This window comes from Pongo abelii, chromosome 1 (assembly GCF_028885655.2).
Source record: "Pongo abelii isolate AG06213 chromosome 1, NHGRI_mPonAbe1-v2.0_pri, whole genome shotgun sequence".
In the NCBI taxonomy this organism is placed as follows: Eukaryota; Metazoa; Chordata; class Mammalia; order Primates; family Hominidae; genus Pongo; species Pongo abelii.
Window position 1 is genome coordinate 227,424,267 of NC_071985.2, and position 26,545 is coordinate 227,450,811.

At 44.8% G+C, this 26,545-nt stretch overlaps 1 protein-coding gene and 1 long non-coding RNA gene across 19 annotated transcripts in view; both read right to left on the bottom strand.

Moving 5' to 3' along the window:
* Positions 1–17,731, bottom strand: part of CAMTA1 (calmodulin binding transcription activator 1) — a 979,133-nt gene extending 961,402 nt beyond the window's left edge. For 6 of the 18 annotated variants that reach the window (XR_010138654.1, XR_002916477.3, XM_054557119.2 and 3 more), the window contains exon 1: positions 17,553–17,711. Coding sequence is in view for 16 of the 18 variants with exons in the window: in XM_054557119.2 (XP_054413094.1) it covers positions 17,553–17,597 (45 nt within the window). In the remaining 2 variants the exon portion in view is untranslated. Of the gene's footprint in view, positions 1–17,552 lie in introns of all 18 variants that reach the window. The other 12 variants (XM_024253799.3, XM_054557098.2, XM_054557099.2 and 9 more) reach the window with 8 other exon arrangements.
* Positions 1,500–17,272, bottom strand: LOC134760733 (uncharacterized). The gene is made up of 2 exons (XR_010138659.1): positions 7,814–17,272; positions 1,500–6,357 (listed from the first exon to the last, which is right to left on the bottom strand). It is a non-coding gene; the product is annotated as an uncharacterized LOC134760733 (long non-coding RNA).
* Positions 17,732–26,545: the final 8,814 nt, after the last annotated feature.

Here is a 26,545-nt window from a genome sequence, read left to right on the forward strand (position 1 = left end):
GAGAGGCTGTTTTCTGTTTTCTTCCCCGCTTGTTTTCTGCTTTCTACCCATTCTGAAGGCAATGTCTCCCTTTCTTACTAAGGATACATACACATCTCCATCCTTTTATGTTTACCAATCCAAAACAAGGGGAAAAGTGGGGAAGCCCACCCAAATAGCTGAACTGTGGAAGACCTCAAATGATACTGACATCACCCAAACTGCCCGATTCTACCTGAGAACACCCACAGGGCAAAGACTGCACAGACCTTAGCATTCCAAGGTGTTCTGCTTCTCCACTATTCAAAGAAAAAGTTCTGGGGCCGGGCACAGTGGCTCACGCCTGTAATCCCAGCCCTTTGAGAGACTGAGGCAGGTGGATCGCTTGAGCTGGCCAAGAGTTCAAGACTAGCCTAGGCAACATAATGAAACCCCTGTCTCTACTAAAAACATAAAAATTAGCCAGGCATGGTGGCGTATGCCTGTGGTTTCCAGCTAAGTCCTCAGCTTGGGGGGCTGAGGTGGGAGGATCACTTGAGCCCAGGCTGTCGAGGCTTCAGTGAGCTGAAATTGTGCTACTGCACTCCAGCCTGGGCGACAGAACAAGACCTTGTCTCAAAAAAAAAAAAAAGAGAGACAGACAGACAAAGAAAAAGCTTTGAGACAGTTACTACACCCACCACTAACTTACTCCACACACACCCAGGCTGGCTGACCAAGGACACTCGGCCTCCTATCTGTAGCTACACTGAACACTTTCTCTGCAAAACACTATAGCATCTGAACATAAGACACTCCTTTAGGAGTCAATATCTTTTCTTTTACACTGTTTGATGGTGACAGAGTTTGAGGTGCCAGGACCCCCTGCTATGATAACCAGCTTCTCACACAATCTCCTCTCACTCTAAGACCCTCTAAATGATCAGCAGGCTGCTGGATCTAACCAACCTTCTTTCATAGTCGACCGGAGTGGGATGATCACCTGGCCTGTGGAAACAAAGCAACTGGCTGAGAGGAGTCAGCCCAATGCCCAGTCTCCCAGTCTTGAGTATTTCCGTACTGAGACACAGAAATGGGAGTCAGATGACGTGAGCACTGGAACTAGAGTCACATGCAGGAGCCATGACTAAGGCCACTACATGTACCTTAAGCAAGGAAGCTACATGTGAACGGAAAAAGCCTAGCTCCAGAGAAAACATGTACTCCAGACTCTCCAGATCCAGTTCCTACAGCCCAGCTGCACTTCAGTTTCTGTCCCGGGAGGCTGCGATTGCTTCTGCTCTTCTTAGACTAAAACTGCTTTCACTTGGCCTAAACTGTGTGGCTTACGGCACTTGCAATCAAAAGTGCTCTAATCTAAAGCAGGGCCTGCTTACCTTCCCTGACATCAACCCCAAACCATCTGTTTCCTAGTGTTCATTAAGAACCTCAGACTTTTCCGAATGAGCTATAGCCAATCCTCTTTACAAATATAAATATTGCAAATATTAAAATCTCACCTAAAAATCACTTTCTGTATCAATGAACCTCAGGGCCTGATTACCATCACTATTTTTTTTTTTTTTAATGTGTGATTCTGACAGTTTATTTAAGGCACAGCCTCCCACCTTGGGGTCACGAAAATATTGGCCATATATTTACTGTTAGGACATTATAACCAGTTTTCTCATTAAGCTTCAAATCCATTTGAAGTTTTTATTTTCTTAATTATGGTAAAATATGCATAACATAAAATTTACCACTTTAACCCTTTTTGAGCATACAATTTAGTGAAATTAAGGGACATTCCCATTGTGTATCACCACTAGCCATAGCTTATTTTCAAAGCATTCTGAAAATCATGACTTTTTTATTTTTATTAAACAAGTGTTTATGTTCCCTCATCAAATGACAAGGACCAGGCGCCTCATCAGTGGCGGGACTGTAGCAGGACAGTGACGAAGGTAGCAAAGAGCACCCACAACAACTTGGAGCAGCACCAAAGCAACTAAATCCATCCTCAGTTCCTCCAGACATGGCCACAGAAGCTAAAGAGACTAAAAATACTTGGAGAGGACAGATAAAAAGCTGTCAAGGATGTTTAGCCCAGTTAGAGAGGTCGCCACTATCACCATATTTGCATCAGACAACATTCATACAAGCTGCAGTGGCAAATATTTAGAATAATTAGATTCAGTATAGAAAAACTGATGTTTCTTCCCTCCCAGAATGCCTGGAATAAATCTCTGGGCCTTGAATTTGGTCAAGTTATCTATGATCAATTTCTGGAGGACCCCTAGGAAGAAAGACAGGTACTTCAAAAATGTTAAGTACCCACTCTCCACCTTTCTAACTTGTTATAGCTTTCTTTTTAGCACAACAGCCTCTATCAATAAAACCAAATGAGGAAGAAACTTCCATCAAAGCTTTGTGAAACCAAATGATTCAGCCAGAACATTTCATAATGGCTGAGATGGAAAGGATAAGGCAGGGAATGTTTACACGAACACCAGGAACTTCAACTTGCCTCTCAGTATCTTTAAAAATGAAAGAAACTTACAAAAATAAATTATGTTCACGGCCTCTCCAAATGCGAGGCCTATAGTAGCCCAGGGTGTAGGTTCAAGTGAAGATGTGATATGATCAATGACAGTGGGCCCACAGCAACTCCCCAATCCACACGAGTTTCTAAATAGGAAGAGTCTTCATTTACTGAATTACTGGGAATCGACAGATTTTAATAACGGTTGTATTAATCAACTCCAGAAAGTACAACTAAATGAATATAACTACTACCTTAAACATAAAAAGTCTGAGGTTAGCAAATATTTTTCATCTGTAATCATATATTATTTAAGTCTATTTTCCAAAACTAGGCACCCTCATCTATGTCTGAACAAAGACCTCAGATCTGCCATACAGAATAACTATGAATATGTTGGTGTTGTACATCTTTTTTAATAATTTTAAATTTTTTTACATTTTGTTTGTTTTGAGACAGGGTCTCACTCTGTCATTCAGACTGGAGAGCAGTGGCACGATCATAGCTCACTGCAGCCTTGACCTCAAGGGCTCAAGTAATCCTCCAACCTCAGCCTCCCAGGTACCTGGGATCACAGGCGCACACCACCACATCTGGCTAATTTTTTCTATTTTTAGTAGAGACAAGGTCTCACTATGTTGCCCAGGCTGGTCTCGAACTCCAGGGCTAAAGCAATCCTCCTGCCTCAGCCTCCCAAAGTGCTGAGATTATAGGCGTGAGCCACAGCACCCGGCCTACGTTTTTTAAAGTAAATATAGTATATTAAACAGACAGACCTAAAAAATTAAGCCCTCTATGTACCTCAGAAAAGAGACATCTGAGTGTCTGTAGTTCAAATCCCCCCATACAGCTCGAGTCAACATATTATTTCCTGGAGCAAGGACCTCAAAAGGAAAAGATACAGTTATACAGAATAGCTGAATATCAGGAAAGCAAGCCCTGAAATGAAATTCCATATCTCCGACTTCATTTCCTTACACAATAGTCCCCCTCTTATCCATGGTTTCAGTTACGAGCGGTCAACTAAGGTCCAAAAATAGGTGAGTATGGTACAATAAGATAATCTGAGAGAGAGAGAGACCACATTCACACAACTTTTATTACAGTATATTGTTGCAATTGTTCTATTTTATCATTAGTTACTGCTATTAATTATTAATAGTAATTATTATTAATGGGAAGGAACTTTCGAGGTCATCACTAGGACAACCCTTTACCCAATACATGAATCCCCTCAAAATGACTACCAACTATCTCATTATATAAGAGCTGAGGTCTGAGAAAAGCAAGATGAGGAAAAGCTGTGCTGGAATCAAGAGTGATAAATGCAGAAATACCATCTGGTAAAAGAAGGTATGGAGGCCATGGAGAGAAAGGCTTCTAGCTCCTGGTCCACCTAAGTGGCAGCAAAGACAGTACAGAATGCAGCTCTGCTGCGATCCTTGAGTCCTGCTCACCAGCATTCCCAGCTAGTGAAAGAAGAGTACAAGCCAGGCACAGTGGCTCATGCCTGTAAGCCTGGCACTTTGTGAGGCTGAGACAGGATGATTGCTTGAGGCCAGGAGTACAAGACAAGCTTGTGCAACATAGCAAGACCCTTTCTCCATAAAATTAAAAAAGAAATAGCCGGGTGTGGTGGCACACGCCCGTAGTCCTCACTACTCAGGAGGCTGAGGCAGGAGGATCACTTGAACCCAAGAGTTCAAGGTTGCAGTGAGCTGTGATGGCACTCTAGCCTGGGTGACAGATCAAGACTCTGTCTCTAAAAAATTTTTTTAATTAATAATAAGTAACGAATAAATAAATAATAAATAAACAAATAGTAAAAAGGAAAGAGTTTGAGCTGGGAATCCAAGTGGGCTTGTTCTAAAAGCTGTCTAGGAAGTGCAAAGCCTTCACGGCTAGAGAACTAAGCAATCACCGATTGGTTCAGGGTTAGATAAAAATGATAATGCTTTAGCCAGGAACGGAGGCTGACGTCTGTAATCCCAGCACTTTGGGAGGCAGAGGCGGACGGATCATGAGGTCAGGAGATCAAGACCATCCTGGCTAACATGGTGAAACCTCATCTCTACTAAAAAAATTTAAAAAAATTAGCCGGGTGTGTTGGCGCGCGCCTGTGGTCCCAGCTACCCAAGCGGCTGAGGTAGGAGAATGGCATGAACTTGAGAAGTGGAGCTTGCATCACTGCACTCTAGCCTGGGCGACAGAGCGAGACTCCGTCTCAAAAGATAAATGAATAAATAAATAATGCTGATGCTACCGCCAGTATTCCAGACTTTTTGAAACCTAATAATAACAGCCCATAACTTTTCATAAATACTACAGTGGCACATGGCTTTGAAAATTAGGGGGTTTTTACAGAGCCCTCTAACATTAAATATTCCTTTTTTAGGCTGGGTGCGGTGGCTCACGCCTGTAATCCCAGCACTTTGGGAGGCCAAGGTGGGTGGATCACCTGAGGTCAGGAGTTCAAGACCAGCTTGGCCAACATGATGTCTCAACTAAAAATACAAAAATTAGCCCAGCATGGTGTTCAGCGCCTGTAATCCTAGCTACTCGGGGGGCGAGGCAGGAGAATCACTTGAACCGAGGCGGCGGAGGTTGCAATGAACCAAGATTGTGCCACTGCACTGCAGCCTGGGGGACAAGAGCAAGACTTCGTCTCAAAAAAAAAAAAAAAATTCCTTTCTTCATTGTCACTTGCAAATAGATTCTTTTATAGAAATTATATTTAAATATATATAAATTATTTCGTTATTAGGGAAAACAATGTCATTTAAGTCATCTTCAATGTTTATTCACAGTTTACTTGCTTTTATTTCCTTTCTTTTAGCAAATCTACTGAAAGGAGAAAGCCAGCTAAAAGACCACTCTTCTGTTACCTATTAGATAATTTAGTTTAACCTAAAGGAACACAAAGCTCTAGTTAAAGAATGGGGGGACACAGGATCTGTGAGTTGTTATGGCATTTAAAAAGTCATCTCAGGCCGGGCGCGGTGGCTCACGTCTGTAATCCCAGCACTTTGGGAGGCCAAGGCAAGCAGATCAGCTGAGGTCGGGAGTTTGAGACCAGCCTGGCCAACATGGTAAAACCCCGTCTCTGCTAAAAAAACAAAAATTAGCCAGGCATGGTGGTGCGTGCATGTAATCCCAGCTACTCAGGAGGCTGAGGTAAGAGAATTGCTTGAACACGGGAGGCAGAGGTTGCGGTGAGCCAAGATCGCGCCACTGCACTCCAGCCTGGGTGACAGAGCTAGATTCCATCTCAAAAAAAAAACCCCAATAAATAAAAAATAAAAAGTCATCTCAGCCGAACGTGGTGGTTCATGCTTGTCATCCCAGCACTTTGGGAGGCCGATGCAGGAGGATCACTTGAGCCCTGTAGTATGAGACCAGCCTGGACAACACGGCAAAACCCCGTCTCTACAAAAATTAGCCTGGCATGGTGGCGTGCACCTATAGTCTCAGCCACTTGGGGGACTGAGGCAGGAGGATTGCTTAGGCCCGGGAAGTGGAGGCTGCAGTGACACAAGATCATGCCACTACACTCCAGCCTGGATGACAAAACAAGAACGTCTCAGAAAAAAAAGTGATCTCAAGAGTAAGACTGGCTATCAATCAAAGTGATTGCAGCTTGAATCATCAATTCTAATCATGAATTATTATTTAGCTAAAATGATGATTCCTAAATATAACACGTTTTATTTCTAAATGTTTCTTGGCAATTGAGTATCCAGAAAGTCAGCAAATACCCCACGAAAGTAGAGAAAATGAACTTTTTTATGGCTCACCATTCATCAGCTACAGCAGGCTTGAAAGATACTATGGGCCGGAGGCTCAGCCTGAAATTTGGCCTGCAGAAGAAAACTCCAAATAAGATTTCTTCAGGAACTGTTCTAACGTAGTACTAAACTGCAAGCAGTGACCTCCCTAGAGAAGAAACTGGAGTCAACAGCTACACGAGTGCACAATCCAGGGTAGATGCACCCTAAGTCCAAAACAAGGAATACTATGCTAGTTCCATCACAATAATAATATATTAAAATAAAAGTATCAAAAAATGAAGTTATTTAAAATACGTCAAAGGCAAGAAAATGCTCCAAAAAAAAATCTAAATCCATTACAAAGATAATTTGAATAAAACATCATTTAATCTCTAGGCCTAACCTCTCTGAGATAAAGCATAATATAATCTTCCAACTTAATCAAATTATACAAGAAATGCTACTTTAGGCCAGCTCAGTGGCTCACACCTGGGAGGCCAAGGTGGGTGGATCACTTGCGTTTACAAGTTGGAGACCAGCCTGGGCAACACGGCGAAACTCCATCTCCGCAAAAAATACAAAAATTAGGCAGGCATGGTGGCGCATGCCTGTAGTCCCAGCTACTTGGGAGGCTGAGGGATCACCTGAGCCCAAGAAGTCGAGGCTGCAGTGAGCCGAGAGAGATCATGCCACTACACTCCAGACTGAGTGACACAGTGAGACCGTCTCCAAAAAAAAAAAAAGAACTGCTATTTGATAACAAAGGAGCCACAGCATAGCACTCTCAACCTCCTGTGAGAACAAAAATATTGTGTCGATATGTTCACAACACAGTTCAAGTCACAAAATCAGGAGATAATTAAATTGACTTTTTAGGTTTCAATCTGTTTAGCCAGAAACCTTATCCAAACTGTACTGATGCAAATCAGCATGAGAACTATAGCACTATCAAAATAACTCCAGTATCTTATCTTTTGTTTTACCTTTTATCAGTGATTTATGGGCTGACTAATGGTAAACTGATTTGTGCATGTGCCAGAAGTCAGCTCAGGAATACAAAACAGGAAAAAAATTTAGAAGAATCACATTAATGAATGAAAATGCTGACGTCATAGTTCGGTTCCCAGCAGAGTTTAGAGTAGCATACAAAAAACAGTGTATCTTCTGGAATGTTAAAACACCAAAGTCATTTCGTAAAGGAAATAAAAGAAAAAGTCATTCCTTGCTCAGAATGAGGGAATGGAGAAAAAAAGAGAAAAGCTCAATTAACAACCTTTTCCACGAACCAAAAATGAAAAATATACAAGGTATATGGCACAAACTATCATAACTTCTAAACCACATAATTATTTCGTGTTACTGTTAGAAATAATATTTTTTAGGCAGGGCATGGTAGCTCACACCTGTAAATCCCAGCACTTCGGGAGGCTGAGGCAGACGGACTGCTTGAGACCAGGAGTTCAAGACCAGCCTGGGCAACACAGCAAGACCCCATCTCTACGAAAAAGAGGAAAAAAAAAACCTAAGCAGGCATGGTGACACACACCTGTAGTCCCAGTCACTCGGGGCTGAGGCAGAAGGATCATTTCAGCACAGGAGGCCAAGGCTTCAGTGAGCTATGGATTGCACTACTGCACTCTAGTCTGGGCAACAGAGCGAGACCCTGTCTCTAAAAAAAAAATAAGATAAAATAAGTTTTAAAAGAAGTAACATTTTTTACAGGTGATGACTAGTTGTGTCTCTAAATAAGTAGGACACAGTCGCCCCCCCAACTTTAAATCTTTCTCCCACCACGTGGCATAACTTTCAAAACTGAGTGCATAATACAGCCAGGCAGTCCTCCACCGAAAATGACCCAGCACAGGCATACCACACCGGATTTTAAGTAATTCTGAATAATATGGGGTGGAACTCAGTGACCAGAAGAAAGCTCCTGAATTTTTATGTGAGGGAAGAAAAAAACAAAACAAAACAAAAAAAAGCCTTTATCTAATGATGTAATATAAACTAATAAAAAAGAAAGATTATAAAAATTTGATTTACTTAGAACTATTGAAAGTGGCTAGTGGCATGGATTGTTCATATTTTTCATCTCTCGGCAGCACTGAAAATACAAGTAATAATACAAACTTCTGTAAAGTTTAGACACAATTTACTAAAATCCTTTTATTCAGGACACTTAAGTAACTGATTCCTGGATGTCTAATGTTTCCCAGGGAATTGAAGATTATTACATTCTTAGAAAATAACAGTGACCCTCACATCCTTGGTAACCTCTCCAAAGTACAAAACTGTAAGGACATTCTCTCTTCTTTACCATTCATATGGCTTAAAGTAGCCATTCACCCAAAATGGATTTTTTTTTTAATTTAAGCAATAAACAATTTTGCCAATAAACATTTTAAAAAGAAGATCTTATTAAGTTAAAAGGCAAACATGCCAGTTTTATCTGTAAATCTAAAATATGAAGAGATCATCTCACATTGTTGCCACCACAAATATCTTTGAAAGAACATCACTACCCCCTTGTGGATTCGCAATAAAAAAATCCTTCTCCTGAATCTTTGTAAATATTCCATTCTGCTGAACTTCCACCAAAGTTTTCATTTTCTTCACTAAGAAGGGTTATTTCAATTACTTTTTAAAAAGACAAACTTAATATTTTTCTTAAAACCAATCCAATCAATTTATTTGTCCTCTAAGCGTCCCCATTTTGGGGAGCATTATTTATATGTGTACATGTGTCGATTCAATACAATAACCCTATCAACATTCCATTTCTTCTTCAAATATCTGAATTTATACTTCCAATCATCACTTTGAGATTATTTTTAATCATAAATGAGTAATTTTTTTCCACTATAACATCTTTTTTCTATTGGATAATTTCACACTTTGTACCAATTTCTTATTATCACTCCCAAATGATTTGATATCCAAGTGCCCAGAAAACCAACAGGGCACATATATCCTCAGAAATGACTTTTCAGAAAAGGATTAAAAAACAAATCTAAGTTTTAAAAAGATTAATTCTTGATTGTATTAATATACCTTCAGAAATGACTCCTGGCAATCTAAATCAAGCACCATGAAGGAAAAATAGACAATAACTTTTCTTCAAAACTTGTAAAAAGAAAGGCTTTCTCTCTCTCTCTCTTTAAGTTGAAAGAATACCTCTGGTTGTATCTGTACATCATTCTAATATAACACACAAATACACCTTGTTGAATGTACACTGTAAAAAAGATTAAATGAACTTAAACATCTGATGTATCCCTTGTTATAGACACTAAATTTAGCTGAAAGTATAAATCACCACTGCAAAATGCACAGGCTACATGGAGAAAGAGTCATGACTGACTGTACTGCCCTTACTGGAAGTTAGCTCCCCATTCTCTTAGACATGTTGAACACAAAAATAGGGACATGGTAATTTACTATTGTCAGCATTTATTCCAATGGTTAGATGGGAATAAATGGAGAAAAATCTACTTTGCAAGTGTTTTTAAGTGACTGAATACATAATCTTACCTTGTGGTAACTGATAAGGGAAAAAAAAATGGAAGAGATCCTGCATGGTCTGTTGAACAAATGAATGCTCTATGTCCCAAAAGTCACACATCAGCCCCATTGAGAATATTACGCATCCAAAAATTATCTGCTTATGCACCTGTCCAAAACTAGTGACTGAACTGCACAGCAGAATCAATCAGAGCTGGGCTTCATAAGGTTTTGCTTTTCTGTTGTTATGACTGTTGTTTTGGGATTGGGGGGGAGGGGAGATATATATGGGGTGGGGGATGTATTTTAGATGGTATGAAGAAATGAAGTTGGGGTGAGACCTATGCCACTTAGTCTCCACATAATAACATGTTTAAAACTATTAAGAACACAGCCCCAAACGTTTCTTTCAAGAAATGTCACTTTGTACACATGAAAACTACAAAAACGTAGAGAGCAGAGTGATGAATACAGCCCCAAACAACCATATCTTCCTCGAAGTTACCTTCGGCTCACAGTCTCAGGAAAGGATATGTTACGTGACTTGAAAGTCCTGGCTAAATTTGAAAAACAAAAACAAGAAAGTCACTGCAAAAGGATTCATGTACAGGAGAACAAGCAACTATGTCAGGAAAGGGCCAAACACTGAGGTTGAATATGGAGGAACCTTTAAAAAAAAAAATCTCTAGTCATTCCATCTTATGCCATGTCAATCAGTTCAAAGTAAATGAACAATCCTCCAAAAAAAGAGCAAAAGGGGAAATAATGTGGCTGACCATTGGCCTCTCTTTGCAATGTGGTACATAATATTTCTCTGTAAGTCCAGGGTAATGAGGTAAAAAAAAAAAAAAAATGCTCAGGAAACAGTACCAACCTTTACACAGGAGGCCCATGACCTTCTATAAGCAATGGTGTTCAAAGCAGAAGGATGCAATACAACCTTAGAAATATACAGCTAGCATACTGATGGCAAAAAAAAAAACAAAAAAAAAAAAAACCACACTTTACTCACCCTTTACTTCGTCCCATCACGTGAAATGCTCTCCATTGTCAATTTATACAAAGAAACACTTCCGGCCAGGCACACTGGCTCATGCCTGTAATCTCAGCACTTTGGGAGGCCTAGGTGGGTGGATCACTTGAGGCCAGGAATTCAAGACCAACCTGGCCAACACGGTGAAACCCCGTCTCTACTAAAAATACAAAAAAAAATTAGCCGGGCATGGTGGTGCACACCTGTAATCCCAGCTACTCGGGAGGCTGAAGCAGGAGAATCGCTTGAACCTGGAAGACGGAGGTTGCAAGGAGCCGAGATCGTGCTACTGCACTCCAGCCTGGGCAACAGAGCAAGACTCAGTCTCAAAAAAAAAAAAAAGAAAAGAAACACTTTCCTTATAAATGCATGACAATTATCATGGGAGACCATCTATATGTTTATAAGTCTCTCTCTCTAATGACAGAATAGGAACATGGCTTAATCACAGGACTAAGGGACACTATATCCAGGGATGGCACAAAATAAAAGGATATGATAGTCGGATCAACCTCTAGCTCGAACCTGATTAGGTATTCAAGAAAAATAAAAAGAAAGATTATACACTATCTGGAAAACAGAGTGAATGACCGTACACTCTTATTCAAGTTACACAGACAAAGTAGTAGAGCAAGAATGCCTCTCACTCTCACTCTCAAACACACCAAAAACTAAAGGCAGTACTATATATAACAGGCAAAGGAACATTAGGAGAGGCCCCCATACTTCCTCGTAAACGAAGGCTCCAAATGAAATAATATACTTGGCTGTGCTTAAAGAAATTTATTGTATCAAGTCAAAGAGACAGAAAGAAGCTGGCTAAATGCAGCAAAAATAAATTTCCAAAATCCTACATGGGGAGGCCCAGAGCAGGAAGGACCCAGTGTTTTATCTATAGATGCTATCTAGTTACAAATACTATTACCAGCGGCCTTGTGGCTTAAATCTCATTCCATCTACCTATTCTTAGGGAAACAAGAAGAAGCAATGCCTTGTGCTACAGTACAAAGGGATGGTGGGCATCCCCTTCTTACTAAAAGGCTACAAATACAGTACATCTACAAATACTTTTTTATAATAATGACAGGGCAGTGAAGAAACCTCTCTATGTGGGAAAGGACAAAAAATAAAAGGAAAGGCCGAAGAAAAGAAAGGGAGGTCGGATTTAAGTCACCTAGAACATTTGAAAAAAAAAAAAGGACATAGTACATGATTATAGAAGATACACAACACCTTAGGAAAAGATCTGTATCATGGAAACGCAGAAGAAACACACACATCACTTGTCAACACAAAATACACTCAGTCACATACTCACATGACCAAAGGATACTGCCAAACCACATACTACAAATCTCACACAGGAGTTTTCACAAGAGTGAAATACTAGCAGAATTGGTTTCTATATACGTTGTGGAGATGGTAAATCTAATTTAATAGAGGAAAAAAGAAAACAGGCATTTCAAATTGTTAGTAATTTTTATTATTATCATTATTTATACCTAACCTGTACCCACAAAGAATTTGAGGCAATTTACAAAAATAATAATACCATTAAAATGCACAAATTAAAAGTCACATAATAAAAGTGATAATTATATCAGATACCAGCCTAAGAATGAGCATCAATTAGGTATTAAATTTGGATACAATTCTTCGTGGCAGTGAAAATGTAACAGCAGCCCATACAGTTCTCACTATCTAATATGAACCATATCAGTTAATCAGAAGAGAAAAATATTTTTCTACCACTTCCTTATATAAAAAATACATTTGACTCTATGTTCTATAGAATGCCTAGTGCGATGCTGCCGTTCAAATATTAAATAAGCATTCCAACCAATCATGTATCTAAACGACCTAAAAGTTATGCCCACACAATCAGATTAAGAAGGCTGACTTTACTTTTGTCTACACACACACACACACACACACACACACACACACACACACACTGCACACAGTCTGGGGGAAAGCTGCTAAATGCCTCTCCCAGTCCACCCTCCCACCCTCTTCACCACCCCCACTCCTGCTGAGAGGAGGAAAAAAAGTTCAACAAGATAGCACACTATTACACTATACCTTTGTAAGTTAACAATCCAAAAACTTAAAAATCAGAAAAAAAAAATTCCTTACAAGACTATATAAAAGACAAGCATTAAGACAAGCATTAAGACAAGCACCACACCGAAGGCCAGGTGTGGTGGCTTGTGCCTGTAATCTCAGCACTTTGGGAGGCTGAGGCAAGGGAGGCTGAGGTAGGAGGATCACTTGAGGCCAGGAATTCAAGACCAACCTGACCAACATGGTGAAACCCCGTCTCTATTAAAAATACAAAAAAAAAATAGCCGGACATGGTGGTGCAGGCCTGTAATCCCAGCTACTTGGGAGGCTGAGGCAGGAGAATCGCTTGAACCTGGAAGGCAGAGGTTGCATGAGCCGAGATCGTGCCACTGCACTCCAGCCTGGGCAACAGAGTGAGACTCTGTCTCAAAAAAAAAAAAAAAAGAAGATACACTGAAATGTCATTAATATAAAAGGCTAACAAGATCCAATATGGTCTCAAGCAAAGTCACATCACCCCCTACAGCTCCTTGTACATAACAGAAGCTCGGTAAAGGTCTCCTGAACGAATGATTCCAGTCATGGGAGTATAAATATAAAAACGACTTCTCCCCAGAAGGGCAAATTCAAAGGTTCCACAAAAGAGGCAACTGACACAACTATGAAGGGAACAGAAGAAAATAAGAGAATCACCTTCTACTGCTTTTTCCATAAGGAAGGGAGAAAGAAGTACAACTGCACACAAAGGGGTATTTCCCCCAAACAGGAAAGGAAGAATGGCTCAAAGTAATGAAACAGTGGGAAAAAAATGTTAAGATTTTGAGATGGGCTACCTCAAAATCAGTCACAAAGAATTAAAAACCGAGCAGGACACATGGGCTGACATCCAGCAAAAACAGGGGACTAAACTAAACACTACTCTCTAAAGAATAGGCTATTTCTGGGGGAAAGCCTAAAACCGCCAGAGCCTAAAAACTAAGGAAATAGAAAACACAGCTGAGCAGGATGCATAAATATGTCTCAAAGAGCAAGTAAGAGCAACACTACTCTTTTGAAAAGGAAAAGCTGACCCAATCTGACCTTGAGTAGAGGTTGCTCTGTGTATGTCAACACTTTGAATCCACTCAATGATGAGATGGAGAAACCCAACATTTGCAGAAGCAGGATAAGTAAGGTCTTCAAGAAGACAAAGGAGGAAGAGGTCACCCAACCTAGTCCCAAAAACTGGAGGTAAGGGGTGAAGGAGAGGAAAGAGTCATGTCTTAACAGAAAGTCGAACAGAAAGATGAAACTATGTGGTTCAGAGAACCCGTCTAGTCTGCCCAACTGCAACAGAGCATTCTGCACTACAGGGTAAGAGGAAAAAGCTAATTTCCAATCATCTGTGGCGACCAGTGACACAGAAACACAACCACATTAAACTCAAGAAAAAGGGCCCAGCTTCAGACAGTAACCTCAAGTGTCTTCTTCCAACCAACCTCTACCACTTTGCCTTCCACTGCGCCTTGCACGGAGCCCCCTGCTTACCAGGGAAAACTCCCAAAGTCTCCATGCGGCCATGCAGGAAAGGTAGGAAGAACCACCACTGGAGACGGGATGACTGCGCTGAGTCTACACCATCTACAGCAGGTATTCAACGCTTCATTCTTCCGAAGTTCCCTAATAACACCCCCTAAAAATACACAATCCCATCAAGCTGACTACAGACCCAGAATACGAACAGCATAAAAACATTTAAAACCAAAAACAAGAAAATGAGCTCAAAAGCTCTACTTTCTGACATTGGGAATTAGGCCCACTGGACGACTCAATGCTAACTGAAAGGCAAAGTCCAGAGTCACAGACCAGCGCTGACCAAATCTCCGATGAGCCACTTCTCCTTACACGGTAAACTGAGGCAAAGCAAGCCTCTGAGCTAGAAAAGAGCTTTAAAGGCCAAAGCCCCAGAGCCCAACGGAACTTGTTGGGGAGGATGAGTCTCCACACCAAGCCTGTCAAAGAGTAAGACTTCCCTGCTGAGTGACAGCGGCTAGCAGCCATTCTGAATTTCGTGAAAGACGGAGAAAGGGAGGGAGAAAGAGAGGGAGAAAGGGAGGGAGGGAGGGAGACCTGAAGAGGCAAAGCACCTGACCAGAGCCAACAGGGCTCAAATCATTCCCCTGCCCAAGAGAAAAGAACTCGAAGAATAACGTCCCCCATCCTCTCATGAAGCGTCAAGGGCCTTTCCACAGGTACGTTTTGCTAATTTCACAACCTCTCTCAATTATTTAAATGGCCAAAATACAAAAGGGACATATTTACGGTCATTCGTTCCTAGTTCTGTCACAGGAAAACATATTCTTCTCACCCATCTCCTGTCGTTTGCCCAAACACACGAAATCTCTTTCCCCTACACTGCAGTAAAGAAATCAAGAACTTTTCACTCTATGCAGAATCAAGCAACGAATACCCCCCTAAATTCAGAGTGCCAAAGTTGCGATGCGTATGGGCAGGCACTGTACGCTTCGCACATTCAGGGACTTGGTGAACATGCAGGATGTCGTTCTGCTTATTCAGTACAGTACACATTACAAACCAAAGAATGGTCAGAATTGGCCATTTATCAGTGATTCTTCTGCTGCTGCTTCTAAGCCTGAAGAGTTACCAACAACATTAATATCTATCTGTATCATTACACATAAAGGTCCCCATATGCACCCAAAATGTAGAGCTAGTCATCTGACCCTTCCAGCTTCCTGTGCACTGTATATGTAACGAATGTGATTTCATCTGTGTATACCTACATGTATGTATATGTAAACAAATGAATATAGCATCATGATCTGGTTCTCCAAAACAGAACCGGAACAGCAAAAAACAGAAACCATTCAAATTTCCCCTTCTGAAAGCTACAAGATCTAAAGAAATGTTTGGATCCCACAAGAGACAACACCAGAGCCAAAGGAAGGTTCTAGTACACAAGGAGCACACAAGCAACCTCTTCCAGGATGGCATGTGGGCGACACGGGTGTCTACACTCCCTTTTCTGAATGGAAAGGCATATGGCTTCTCCTTACCCAGGCAACATGAATACAATTTGAGAAAATTAGAAAAAGTCAAAGTAACAGGCTCACTAAATATGGCTGCCTGGGAGGCAGAAGCCACAGAGGAGGATACGAGTTCTCTCAAGAAACAATCGGGAAGTTTATATCCAGGAAAGGTTCAAGGACTCTTGAGTGTGGGACGGACAAAGTGTGGTTCTCACTGCACAGAAGACAGTAATCAAAACATCAAAAAACAAGGTCACATGACCCTTTTCCCAGTGAGGTAGTGTCAACTGATGAAGGGTGCCCCCTCCTGAGACACAAGAGTCAAGTGCAAGCAAAAATATACCCCGGTCTTCCTCAGACATAGGAGCAACTAGTGTGGCCCCTTTTCACTCAAGCACTAGGCACAACGGAAGCCCTGCCCTACATCTTATTGGGGCGCCCACTCTCACCCCGACAAGGAACTCCGAGAAGAGAGAACAAGTCAGTGTAGACACACAAATGGGGAAAGGAGCACGGTGAACGTCCAGTTGTCTCCACAAGAAAAGGAGGGCAACTCAAAGGGTATTTAGGAAATGAGCTCGCCCTAACCCAGCAAAGTGTACGAGAGTATGCATGATCTGGAAGAAGTGTCTGCTTTCCTATTTAGAAATGACTTCAGAGCTGCACAAGCCCCCACTATCCACTGGGTGAGGAAAGAAGAACATGGGCAGCCCGAGTCCCCTTGTCCTGGCAAAAAGGGTCAACGGAGAGTGTGCAGAGACCCCAAAAGATTCCAAAGATGAGCAGATCAGACGGACCCCTGTGCCAAGGAAGGATCGGGGTCATGGAAGGTAAAGGGCAAGGGAGTGTGGAGATCCTCACTTGCCATAGAAACGGAGACCCCACCCTCCTGGCTGTGAGGGTGCAAGGGCAAGAGTAGGATGTGAACGACTGCGAGGGGCGGGGATGCTGCGCAGGCCCCCTTCCCTTCCCGGGAAGCGAAGGGGGAGGGGTCACACGAGGCCCTTCGGCCGAGGGACGCTCGGCAGGACGGGGTCCCCCTGGCGGGGAGAAGCTCGGGGACCCCCCGCCCGCTCAGGGAGGCGTCCACGGGGCTGAAGAGGGTGCCGGAGAGAGTACGTCTGGCCCTGCCCGCCGGAGAGCAGGGGGCCGGCGAGGGCTGAGCGCCGGCCGCTGCCGCCCGACGGGGACCGGCCCGGAGCAGTGGGGCGCGGGGCCAGGAGGACCCGAGGCAGATAAACTTTCCGCCCCGCGGCCCCCACCCTGGACCCAGCGCCGGGGGTGCGGGGGCCGCGCAGCGGGCTCGGGAGCGGCGGGGATGCCCGGTCCGGGTGGGGGAGGCGCCGGCCCTCTGCCGGCTCCTCCTCCTCGCTGGGCCCGGTCCCCGCCCCGCGAGCCCCCCGCCCCCTCCGGCCCCAGCCCGCCCCCGGGGGTGGGGTGTGGGGCGCCGCGCTCCGCTGGCCCCGCGAGTCACCTCAGGACTCGGCCGCGCTCCGCCCCCCCACCCCGCCAGCCCCCTCCCCGGCCGGGTCGCCCGCCCGCCCGCCCGCCGCGCCCCCGCGCTCCCGCCCGGCGCCGCCGATGCCCGGGATGTCCGGCGGGGCCGGGTCCCGCCGCCCGCCGCGCCGCCCCCCAGCCCCTCGCGCTCCGGCTCTTACCTTCCGGCTTGTTTTCGGCAGCCATTTCCCCTCCGCGCGCCACATCCTCCTCCTCCTCGCGACCGGGACCCCGAGCGCGCGCCTCGTACCGCCGCCGCCGCCGGCCCAGCCACCCCGCCGCCGCCGCGCACCCGCCCTGGCCCCGCCCCACGGCCCACGCACAGCGCCCGTTGGGCCTTGCGACTGCCACTCATCGCTTCCGCCGCCAATCGCCCCGCACCAGGGGTCTCACTACTCTCCGGGAGGAGCGTCCTATCCATCCGGCCCATTGGCCGGTCACCACCCAACGGACTGAAAGCATTGGTCAAGAATCAACGCCCCCTCCCCACCCACTCCCAGGAAAGCCCGCCTTCCGGACCTAAACAAAGCTTCCTAGTGGCCAGAATCCGAAAGAACTGTCCAATCAGGACGGGCCCGACACGGAATATTTCCTCGAGGCCGAGACGTGGCGTTTTGATTGGGCGTCACTACAGTGTTTCCCAGGCCGTCCAGACCAATCAAAGGGGGGTCCCGGAACTCGGGAGCGGCGAAGGGAAGCCCCGCCCCCGAGCGTGACCGTCATGAGGAAGGCGCTCGCTCATTGGCACGCTGGGGCTTTTCCCGCGTGCTCCCGGGGCTGAAGGACGTTCCCGGGGAAGCCGCTGCTGGCGCGTGGGGTCCCGGTGGCTGTGGGGGACGCGCCGGGATCTCCGGGATCCCGCAGCCCGCCGCCGCCGGTGGGGAGCCGGACGCGGGGGACCTCGGGGCTGAGGTCCGCCGGGGCGCCGCGCCCTGGAGCCCGGCTGCCTAGAAGTCCGGGCGTCGCTGCCGGCCGTGGGGGAGGGGCGAGCCTCCCGCCAGGCCCCGCCCCCTCGACGACGCGTCCACACGGCCCCGGCGCCGCCCGCCTGCGCCCGCCTCCTGTGCCCGCCCCCGGTGAGCTCCGTTGTCCCCTTTTCTGGCGGCTTAAAATACCGAAACTTTATTTTGGTCACGTTGCCCATGTGACCCGCGGAGCGGATGACTCATGGATGCCTGTCCCAGGATGAGGCCGCCGGCCGAAAGCAGAGAAGGGCCAGCCCCGGCCGCCCGGGTGGAGCGCGGGGCAGCCGAGTTTCCCACCCTCCTCAATCCGGGGCGTCCGCGCGGGGCTTTTCCTAATAAATAGCCAGGCACCCGCTGCCCTCGCGCTGCGTACGGGAGCACGTGCCCCCCGGGAGGTGGGCGCCCGCCAGGTGCCCCGGGAACGAGCCTAGGAACTGGGTCCGCCGAGTGCGGCTCTCGGGGAGGCCAGGCGTGCAGGTGGCTGGGCAGCGCTCCCAGGGACCGGCCTCTCTCCGGAGAAAGTAAGAGATTCTGCTCCTGGGCAGGTAATACCGGAAACAAAAGGAGAGGCTGCAATCGCAAATTGTTAAAAAAAAGAAAAAGGAAAGAAAAGTTGAATGTAAGAGCTCCAGCCCCTCAATGTGGTCTTGTACGGTTTGCAGTAAGAACATTTCATTCTTCCGCATTTTATTTTTCCTTTTGCTACTGTTGGTGACAACTAGCAAAATAAGTGAAAAATCCTCGTTCAAGTGTTTTGGCATTAAGATTGACTGTCACACTGAATTCTGTGCCAATCCTAACAACATGTGTTCTTTTTCTGGTCTTCACAAGTAAGACTGTCTTAGGTTTTCCAGAAATAAAGATGTCCCAAAAGAATGTTTTGTGTTACACACTCATTCTTCAAGAAACTTTAATTTTATGAGCCTCAAAAATTGCAAAATTTTAACAACGAGGGGACAATATTTTATCGATTAGCATTCTTAACAGCACCTATGATGACGATTTGTGTGGAGAAACGGACTCTTAAAAGTGCTGGTGGCATTGTAAATTAGTATATTCGAAAAGCAATTTTACAGTATGTATTAAAAGCCATAAAAATGTCTGCATCTTTTGACCCAGTAATCTTACTTCTGGGAATGTGTTCTAAGGAAATAACACTAAATGCCAGAAAAGCTGTATGTGTGAAGGTATTCTTCACAGGATCACTGTACTTACTACAACAAAAAATTGGGAACATCCTACATGTGCTAATATTGGGTATTTAGTAAATTGTGTTACATCGACACAGGGGAATATTATGCTAGTTATAGACATCAGAAACAGAAAATCTTACCCATTGCTAGATAGAGGGGGCAATACCCAAAATTATGGTGTTCATTTATGAGGTGAGATGATAGGTCTAAAAAAACTGCATTTTAAAAAAAGACCCATACAGGCCGGGTGCGGTGGTTCATGCCTGTTAGTCCCAGCACTTTGGGAGGCCAAGGTGGGCAGATCACTTGAAGCCAGGAGTTCGAGACCGGCCTGGCCAACATGACAAAACCCCGTCTCTACTAAAAATATAAAAATTAGGTGGGTAAGGTGGAAGACGCCTGAGGTCTCAGCTACTTGGAAGGCTGAGGCAAGAGAATCGCTTGAACCCAGCGGTCAGAGGTTGCAATGAGCCAATATCGCACCACTGCACTCCAGCTTGGGTGAAGAGCAAGACTCCACCTCAAAAAAAAAAAAAAATAGACTGATACATACACCAAATAAATCACATATGGGGGATTATAAGTGAGTTTTTTTAATTGCCTATTTCCTATAATATAGCTGTTTTTGTTGTTGTTTTTTGTTTTTTTGTTTTTTGTTTTTTTTGAGATGGAATTTCGCTCTTGTTGCCCAGGCTGGAGTGCAATGGCGCAATCTCGGCTCACCGCAACCTCTGCCTCCCGGGTTCAAGCGATTCTACTGCCTCAGCCTCCAGAGTAGCTGGAATTACTGGCATGCGCCACCGTGCCCGGCTAATTTTGTATTTTTAATAGAGACGGGGTTTCTCCATATTGGTCAGGCTGGTCTCAAACTCCCAACCTCCAGTGATCCGCCTGCCTCAGCCTTCCAAAGTGCTGGGATTACAGGCATGAGCCACCGCGCCTGGCCTCTATGTTACTTTTATCATTAAAACACTTATTTAATTTGAAAGAAAGGTGAATAAAGTTGAGTGTCTTCCTTCAAGAGACTCCCAACTTGGCCGGGTTCACAAACATAAGCAGCAGCAGCAGGACAGGTGCGATGGGAACACCGGAGAAGGTCACAAACATCACCTGGGCCTCAACACCATCACCATTGAAATTACCTTAGCCTCAGGCCACAACAGTGGTTCTCAAAACAGTAGTTCTCTAGGGACCTTGGTCGAGCAGAGGGAGCCCCAAGACTCAAGGGACCCAAAAGTCAAAACTTTTTTAGACAGGGTCCTGCTCTGTCGCCCAGGCTGGAGTGCAGTAGTGCCATCAAAGCTCGCTGCAGCCTCAAACTCCTGGGCTGCAGTGATACTCCCACCTCAGCCTCCCCAGTAGCTAGAACCACAAGCATGCACCACCATACCCAGCTAATTTTTAAGTTTTGTAGAGACAGGGTCTCACCTTGTTGCCCAGGCTGGTCTCAAACTCCTGAGCTCGAGTGATCCTCCCACCTCAGCCTCTTGAATTGCACGGATTACAGGCATAAGCCACCACACTTGACCTCAGAACTATTTTTATAGCAATAATATGTCAATTTCTCCCAACACTGCACTCTGCGTGCAGTGTTTTCCAGAGGCTGCAAGATACGTGATCTCACAACAGGCTGAATGCAGAAGATTCAGAAGCAGAGAAGAATCCAGCAGTCTTCTACTGTCAGATATTAAAGTGATTTGCAAAACTAAAACAATCCCACACTTACCACTAATTTTGTTTTAGAAAATGTAGGTATTTCTCATAAAAATAGGATTTATGTTAACATGTAATGGGTTTATTCTCTTTTTTGTTGTTCTTTTGAGATAGGGTCTCACTCTGTTGCCAGGCTGGAGTGCCATGCAATCAAGGCTCACTGCAGCTTTAACCTCCTGGGCTCAAGCAATCAGCCTCTTGAGTAGCTAGGAATACAGGTGGGCGCCACCATGCCCACTTGTATTTTTTGTAGAGATGGGGTTTTGCCACGTTGTCCATGATGGTCTCCAACGGAGTCTTGCTCTGTTGCCCAGGCTAGAATGCAGTGGCGCGATCTCAGCTCACTGAAACCTCTGCCTCCTGGGTTCAAGCGATTCTCCTGCCTCAGCCTCTTGAGTAGCTGGGATTACAGGCACCCGCCACCATACCTGGCTAATTTTTGCATTTTTAGTAGAGACGGGGTTTCACCACGTTGGTCAGGCTGGTCTCAAACTCCTGACCTCGTGATCCACTGGCGTCGGCCTCCTAAAGTGCTGGGATTACAGGCGTGAGCCACCGCGCCCAGCTTGAATCCTTAATTTTTAAGTGTAAAAAAAGATCTTGAGACTCAAGAGTTTGGGAACCACTAGGCTACAGAGTGAGATCTTTTTGGGGCTGGCTGGTTGGTGTTTCTGTTTGCTTGGGAGGGTAACCAAGAGATAGGCATTTCAAGTAAAGGAAGCAGCCTGCATTACTAAATGAGCCCATTTAGAAAAGAGAGTTGGAAGATAACGCTCGATGCATCAATCTCGAAATCCTTGCCCATTTTGGCCCTAATGTCCTTCAAGGAAAGAATGTTACTGTCCAGAAACAGAACTTATAAGGGAAATAGTGGGAATATTAAATTGTTACTTTTTGACTCCAAAGACGTGCAAAAGAGTCTTCTTCCTGGTCAGCTTTCCAAAGTAAAGTGGCTGTTTATATTACTGGTGGTGATAAAAATAAAAGTGCTTGGACTTGCTTCCTTAAATTGGAAGTTACTGAAGCTTCCATATTACTGGATTGGGAGAGGAAAGCATGGAGTAAACCCATTTCAGAAGCTTAAACACTTAGAAGCTCAGGCTGGGCGCAGTGGCTCACACCTGTAATCCCAGCACCTTGGGAGGCCAAGGCGGGTGGATCACGAGGTTAGGAGTTCAAGACCAGCCTGGCCAAGATGGTGAAACCCCATCTCTAACTAAAAATACAAAACTTAGCTGGGCATGGTGGCACGCGCCTGTAATCCCAGTTACTGGGGAGGCTGAGGCAGAAGAATTGCTTAAACCTGGGAGGAGGAAGTTGCAGTGAGCCAAGATTGTGCCACTGCACTCCAGCCTGGAAGACAAAGCGAGACTCCATCTCAAAAAAATAAATAAAAGAGAAGCTCATCATCCCAAGCTTATTTTACCCCTGCACAGGGCAACAAAAAACCTGTGCCTTCTTTAGCCACCAAGGGGCTGCATGGTTAAAAGTAATAATATTCAAAAGTTCCATTTCCAAAAAGTTTCTCCCCTTGTCTTTAACTATTGCTTTAATTTTGAGATAATTAGATTCACATGCAGTGATAAGAAATCATACAGAGAGCTCCTATGTCCCCTTGCCTTTTCAAGATGAAACAATGAAAACTTGTGGACTTTGTTGGAACCAACCCTTCACCAGATGGTCCCTGTTTTCCTATACTGCAAATGGTCACCTTTCCTCTTCTCTGCATCCCAATTATGTCAGGCATTATAATCTCAGAATGTCTACTGTTAATATGCAAGAGTAAAGATTTGTTGGATACCCCAAATGTAATGAGATATTTGGGCCTAGTAGGCCTGAATTTCAACTTACTTGAAATATTAGCCAGGTGAGACGGCTCATGCCTGTAATCCCAACGCTTTGGGAGGTCGAGCTGGGCAAATCACTTGAGGCCAGGAGTTTAAGACCAGCCTGGGTAACATGGCAAAACCCTATCTCTACTAAAAATATAACAGTTAGCAAGGCGTGGTGGCGCACGCCTGTAGTCCCAGCTACTCGGGAGGCTCAGGCACAAGAATCGCTTGACCCCAGGAGGCAGAGGTTGCAGTGAGCCAAGATCCAGCCACTGCACTCCAGCCTGGGTGACAGAGCAGACGTCTGTCTCAAAAAATAAAAATAAATAAATATCATTTGAACACGAAAGGGAAAGGCTTTGTTTGTGGCCCAGGAATCTGTTGAAATTTTGAAATGAATCTGTAGTTTCATTTGTTCAGTATTTACTGACAGCAGTAGGTCTGAGAACCAACCACACCACAAATGACAGTTTTGTTTTCCTTTTAGCAATTAGAACCTAGAACAGAGCATTATCTTTTTTCATTGGGGTTTCAGGAGATATTATTTAAGCAATAGTTATAATCATAAAACTTTCCTCATCATCCAGCTATTACATAAAACACGCCCGAGTGCACTTGCTCTCCAGAGACCCCTCCTTGGAGTGATACCTAAATGCCTTCAGTGGAATGTATCTCACCTTCATACACTACTTTTAAGAATCAATCCAGTTTTTTCTGGACTTTCCCTTTGAAACTGGAGGCTTTCCACTCCCTCTTGAGCCTTCTGGTATTACGGCCTGATAGTTTTTATTGCATTTGGATCCATGATCGAAGAAATGGTTCTTTTCTTTTTGTTTTGGTTTTTCTTTGGTGGAAGGGGACGGAGTTTCACTCTGTCACCCTGGCTGAAGTGCAGTGGCATGATCTTGGCGCACTGCAATCTCTGCCTTACGGGTTCAAGAGATTCTCCTGCCTCAGCCTAATGAGTAGCTGAGACTACAGGCGCGTGCCACCATGCCCAGCTAATTTTTGTATTTTTAGTAGAGACGGGGTTCCACCATGTTGGGCAGGATGGTCTCGATCTCTTGACCTTGTGATCCTCCCACCTCGGCCTCCCAAAGTGCTCACTCCTCACAGGTGTAAGCCACCATGCCCAGCCAAAATGGTTATTTTCTAAAGGGAGAAAAGGTTGGAGAGATTGGGCTTTGCTGGTTCAGATGGACAAATACAAAGAACTTCATGACAGAGGACATTAATGCATTTCGTAGACCAGGATCGCCCCTCTACTTCCTGAGACCCAGAGAGACCTCAGTAGTGGAACCCCCCAAATCTCTGTATAGAGAAAGCTTGGGGCAGTAATCTGATTGGAGGGAGGGGTCCAGGGGACTCTAGCATCTGCACAGCAAACCCACTTGCACTCCACGCAGCTTAGGGAGATTGTAAGACTGCTCAAGTCAAGTTTTGTTTTGTTTGTTTTCTTATTTACGCCACACTTTCAAATGTAGTTTCTTTTGACTCTCAGTCTTCCCAGGAAACTTTGTTTAGTTGTTGAAAATAAAATGACCTATCAAAGTGCCTGAAGGGAAACGCTGCTGAGTTGTCCCATCGTAGTCTTTGGAAACCACTGAGGAGCACCCAAGGAAAACCAGACCGCTACCATCTACGGCGCAGAGGCATTTCACTGTCATTAGGCTTTCCATTTTTCAAACTGGGCAAGCAATTTATTTTTTCTTTAAGTATGAAGTTGTGGGATATTATGCAGCCATTTAAAAAAATGGAGGTATGGCCAGGTGCAGTGGCTCACGCCTGTAATCCCAACACTTTGGGACATCAAGCCGAGCAGATCACTTGAGGTCAGGAGTTTGAGACCAGCCTGGCCAACATGGCAAAACCCCATTTGTACTAAAAATACAAAAATTAGCCGGCATGGTGACATGCACCTGTAATCCCAGCTACTCAGGAGGCTGAGGCACAACAATTGCTTGAACTGGAAGGCGGAAGTTGCAATGAACCAAGATCACACCACTGCACTCCAGCCTGCACTCCAGCCTGGGCAACAGAGCGAAACTGTCTTAAATTTTAAAAAAAATGAAGTAAAGGTAAATCAGTGTGTGCTGCTATGAAAAGATCTCCAGCTTAAACGTTTAACTGAAAGAAGGTAAGCCACACAACATAATGTATTTATTTTCCTCTGGATGTGAAAAATGGATACAAGGTTTATTGTATATATATTCTTCTATATGCAGAAAAGATTTCTGGAAGGACAACAGGAATCTATTACCTCTGAGGATGGGGCAGAAAAAAAAAAAACCCTTACTCTTCATTTGATATGGTTTAAATGTTTTTACCATATGCATCTATCCAACAAATAATTATTGGGTGCCTATGACATACCAGATACTGATTCTAGGTGCGGGGAATACAGCAGTGAACAAAACAGACAAAAATCTCTGCCTTTGTGGAGCTCACGTGGAGGTGGGAGAGACAAACAAATATACATTTGAACTTTAGATAATGATAAATGCTTGAAGAAAAATAATGTGAAAGGGTGAGATGATGAGAAGGCTTTTTTTTTTTTTTTTGAGATGGAGTCTCGCTCTGTCACCCAGGCTGGAGTGCAGCAGCACGATCTCAGCTCACTGCAACCTCCGCTTCCTGGGTTCAAGCGATTCTCCTGCCTCAGCTTCCTGAGTCACTGGGATTACAGGTGCTTGCCACCACACCCGGCTAATTTTTTGTATTTTTAGTAGAGACAGGGTTTCACTATGTTGGCCAGGCTGGTCTCAAACTCCTGACCTCAGGTGATCCGCCCGACTTGACCTCTCAAAGTGTTGGAATTACAGGCCTAAGCCACCGTGCCCGGCCAAGAAGGCTATTTTAGAAGAGTGGGTCAGGAAGTTCTCTCCGAGACCTGAAGGAAGTGGGAGCGAGCCACGCAGTTATGAGTGGGGTGGCAGGTGCACAGTCAGTGTCCTGTAGGAACTGCAGGGAGGTGTGGAAGGACTGCTGACATGTGAATCCAGGGAGGAATCAGCAGGCCACACAGGACCTCCAACTCCATAGCGAAATATTTGGATTTAACTCTGAGGGTGATAGGAAAACAATGTAAGGTATTTAGCTGGGAATGTTATCTCCCTGGTGTTTTAAAAGGATCGCTATGCCATAATGTGGAGGAAAGACTTTAAGGAGGCCAGAGAAGCAGAGAGACTAGTTAGGACATTATTAGACATCAAGACTTGATGGTGGCTTAGATGAGGGGTCTTAGTTCCTTGTGGCTGCTGTAACAAATTACCTTAGTGGTTCCCTTACAGTTCTGGAGGCCAGAAGTTTGAAGTCAGTTTCACTGGGCCAAATGAAGATGTTGGCAGGGCCACACTCCTTCCAGAGGCTCTAGGGAGAATTCATTCCTTGCCTCTTCCAACTGCTAGTGGCCACTGGCATTCCTTGGCTTGTAGCCACATCACTCCAATTT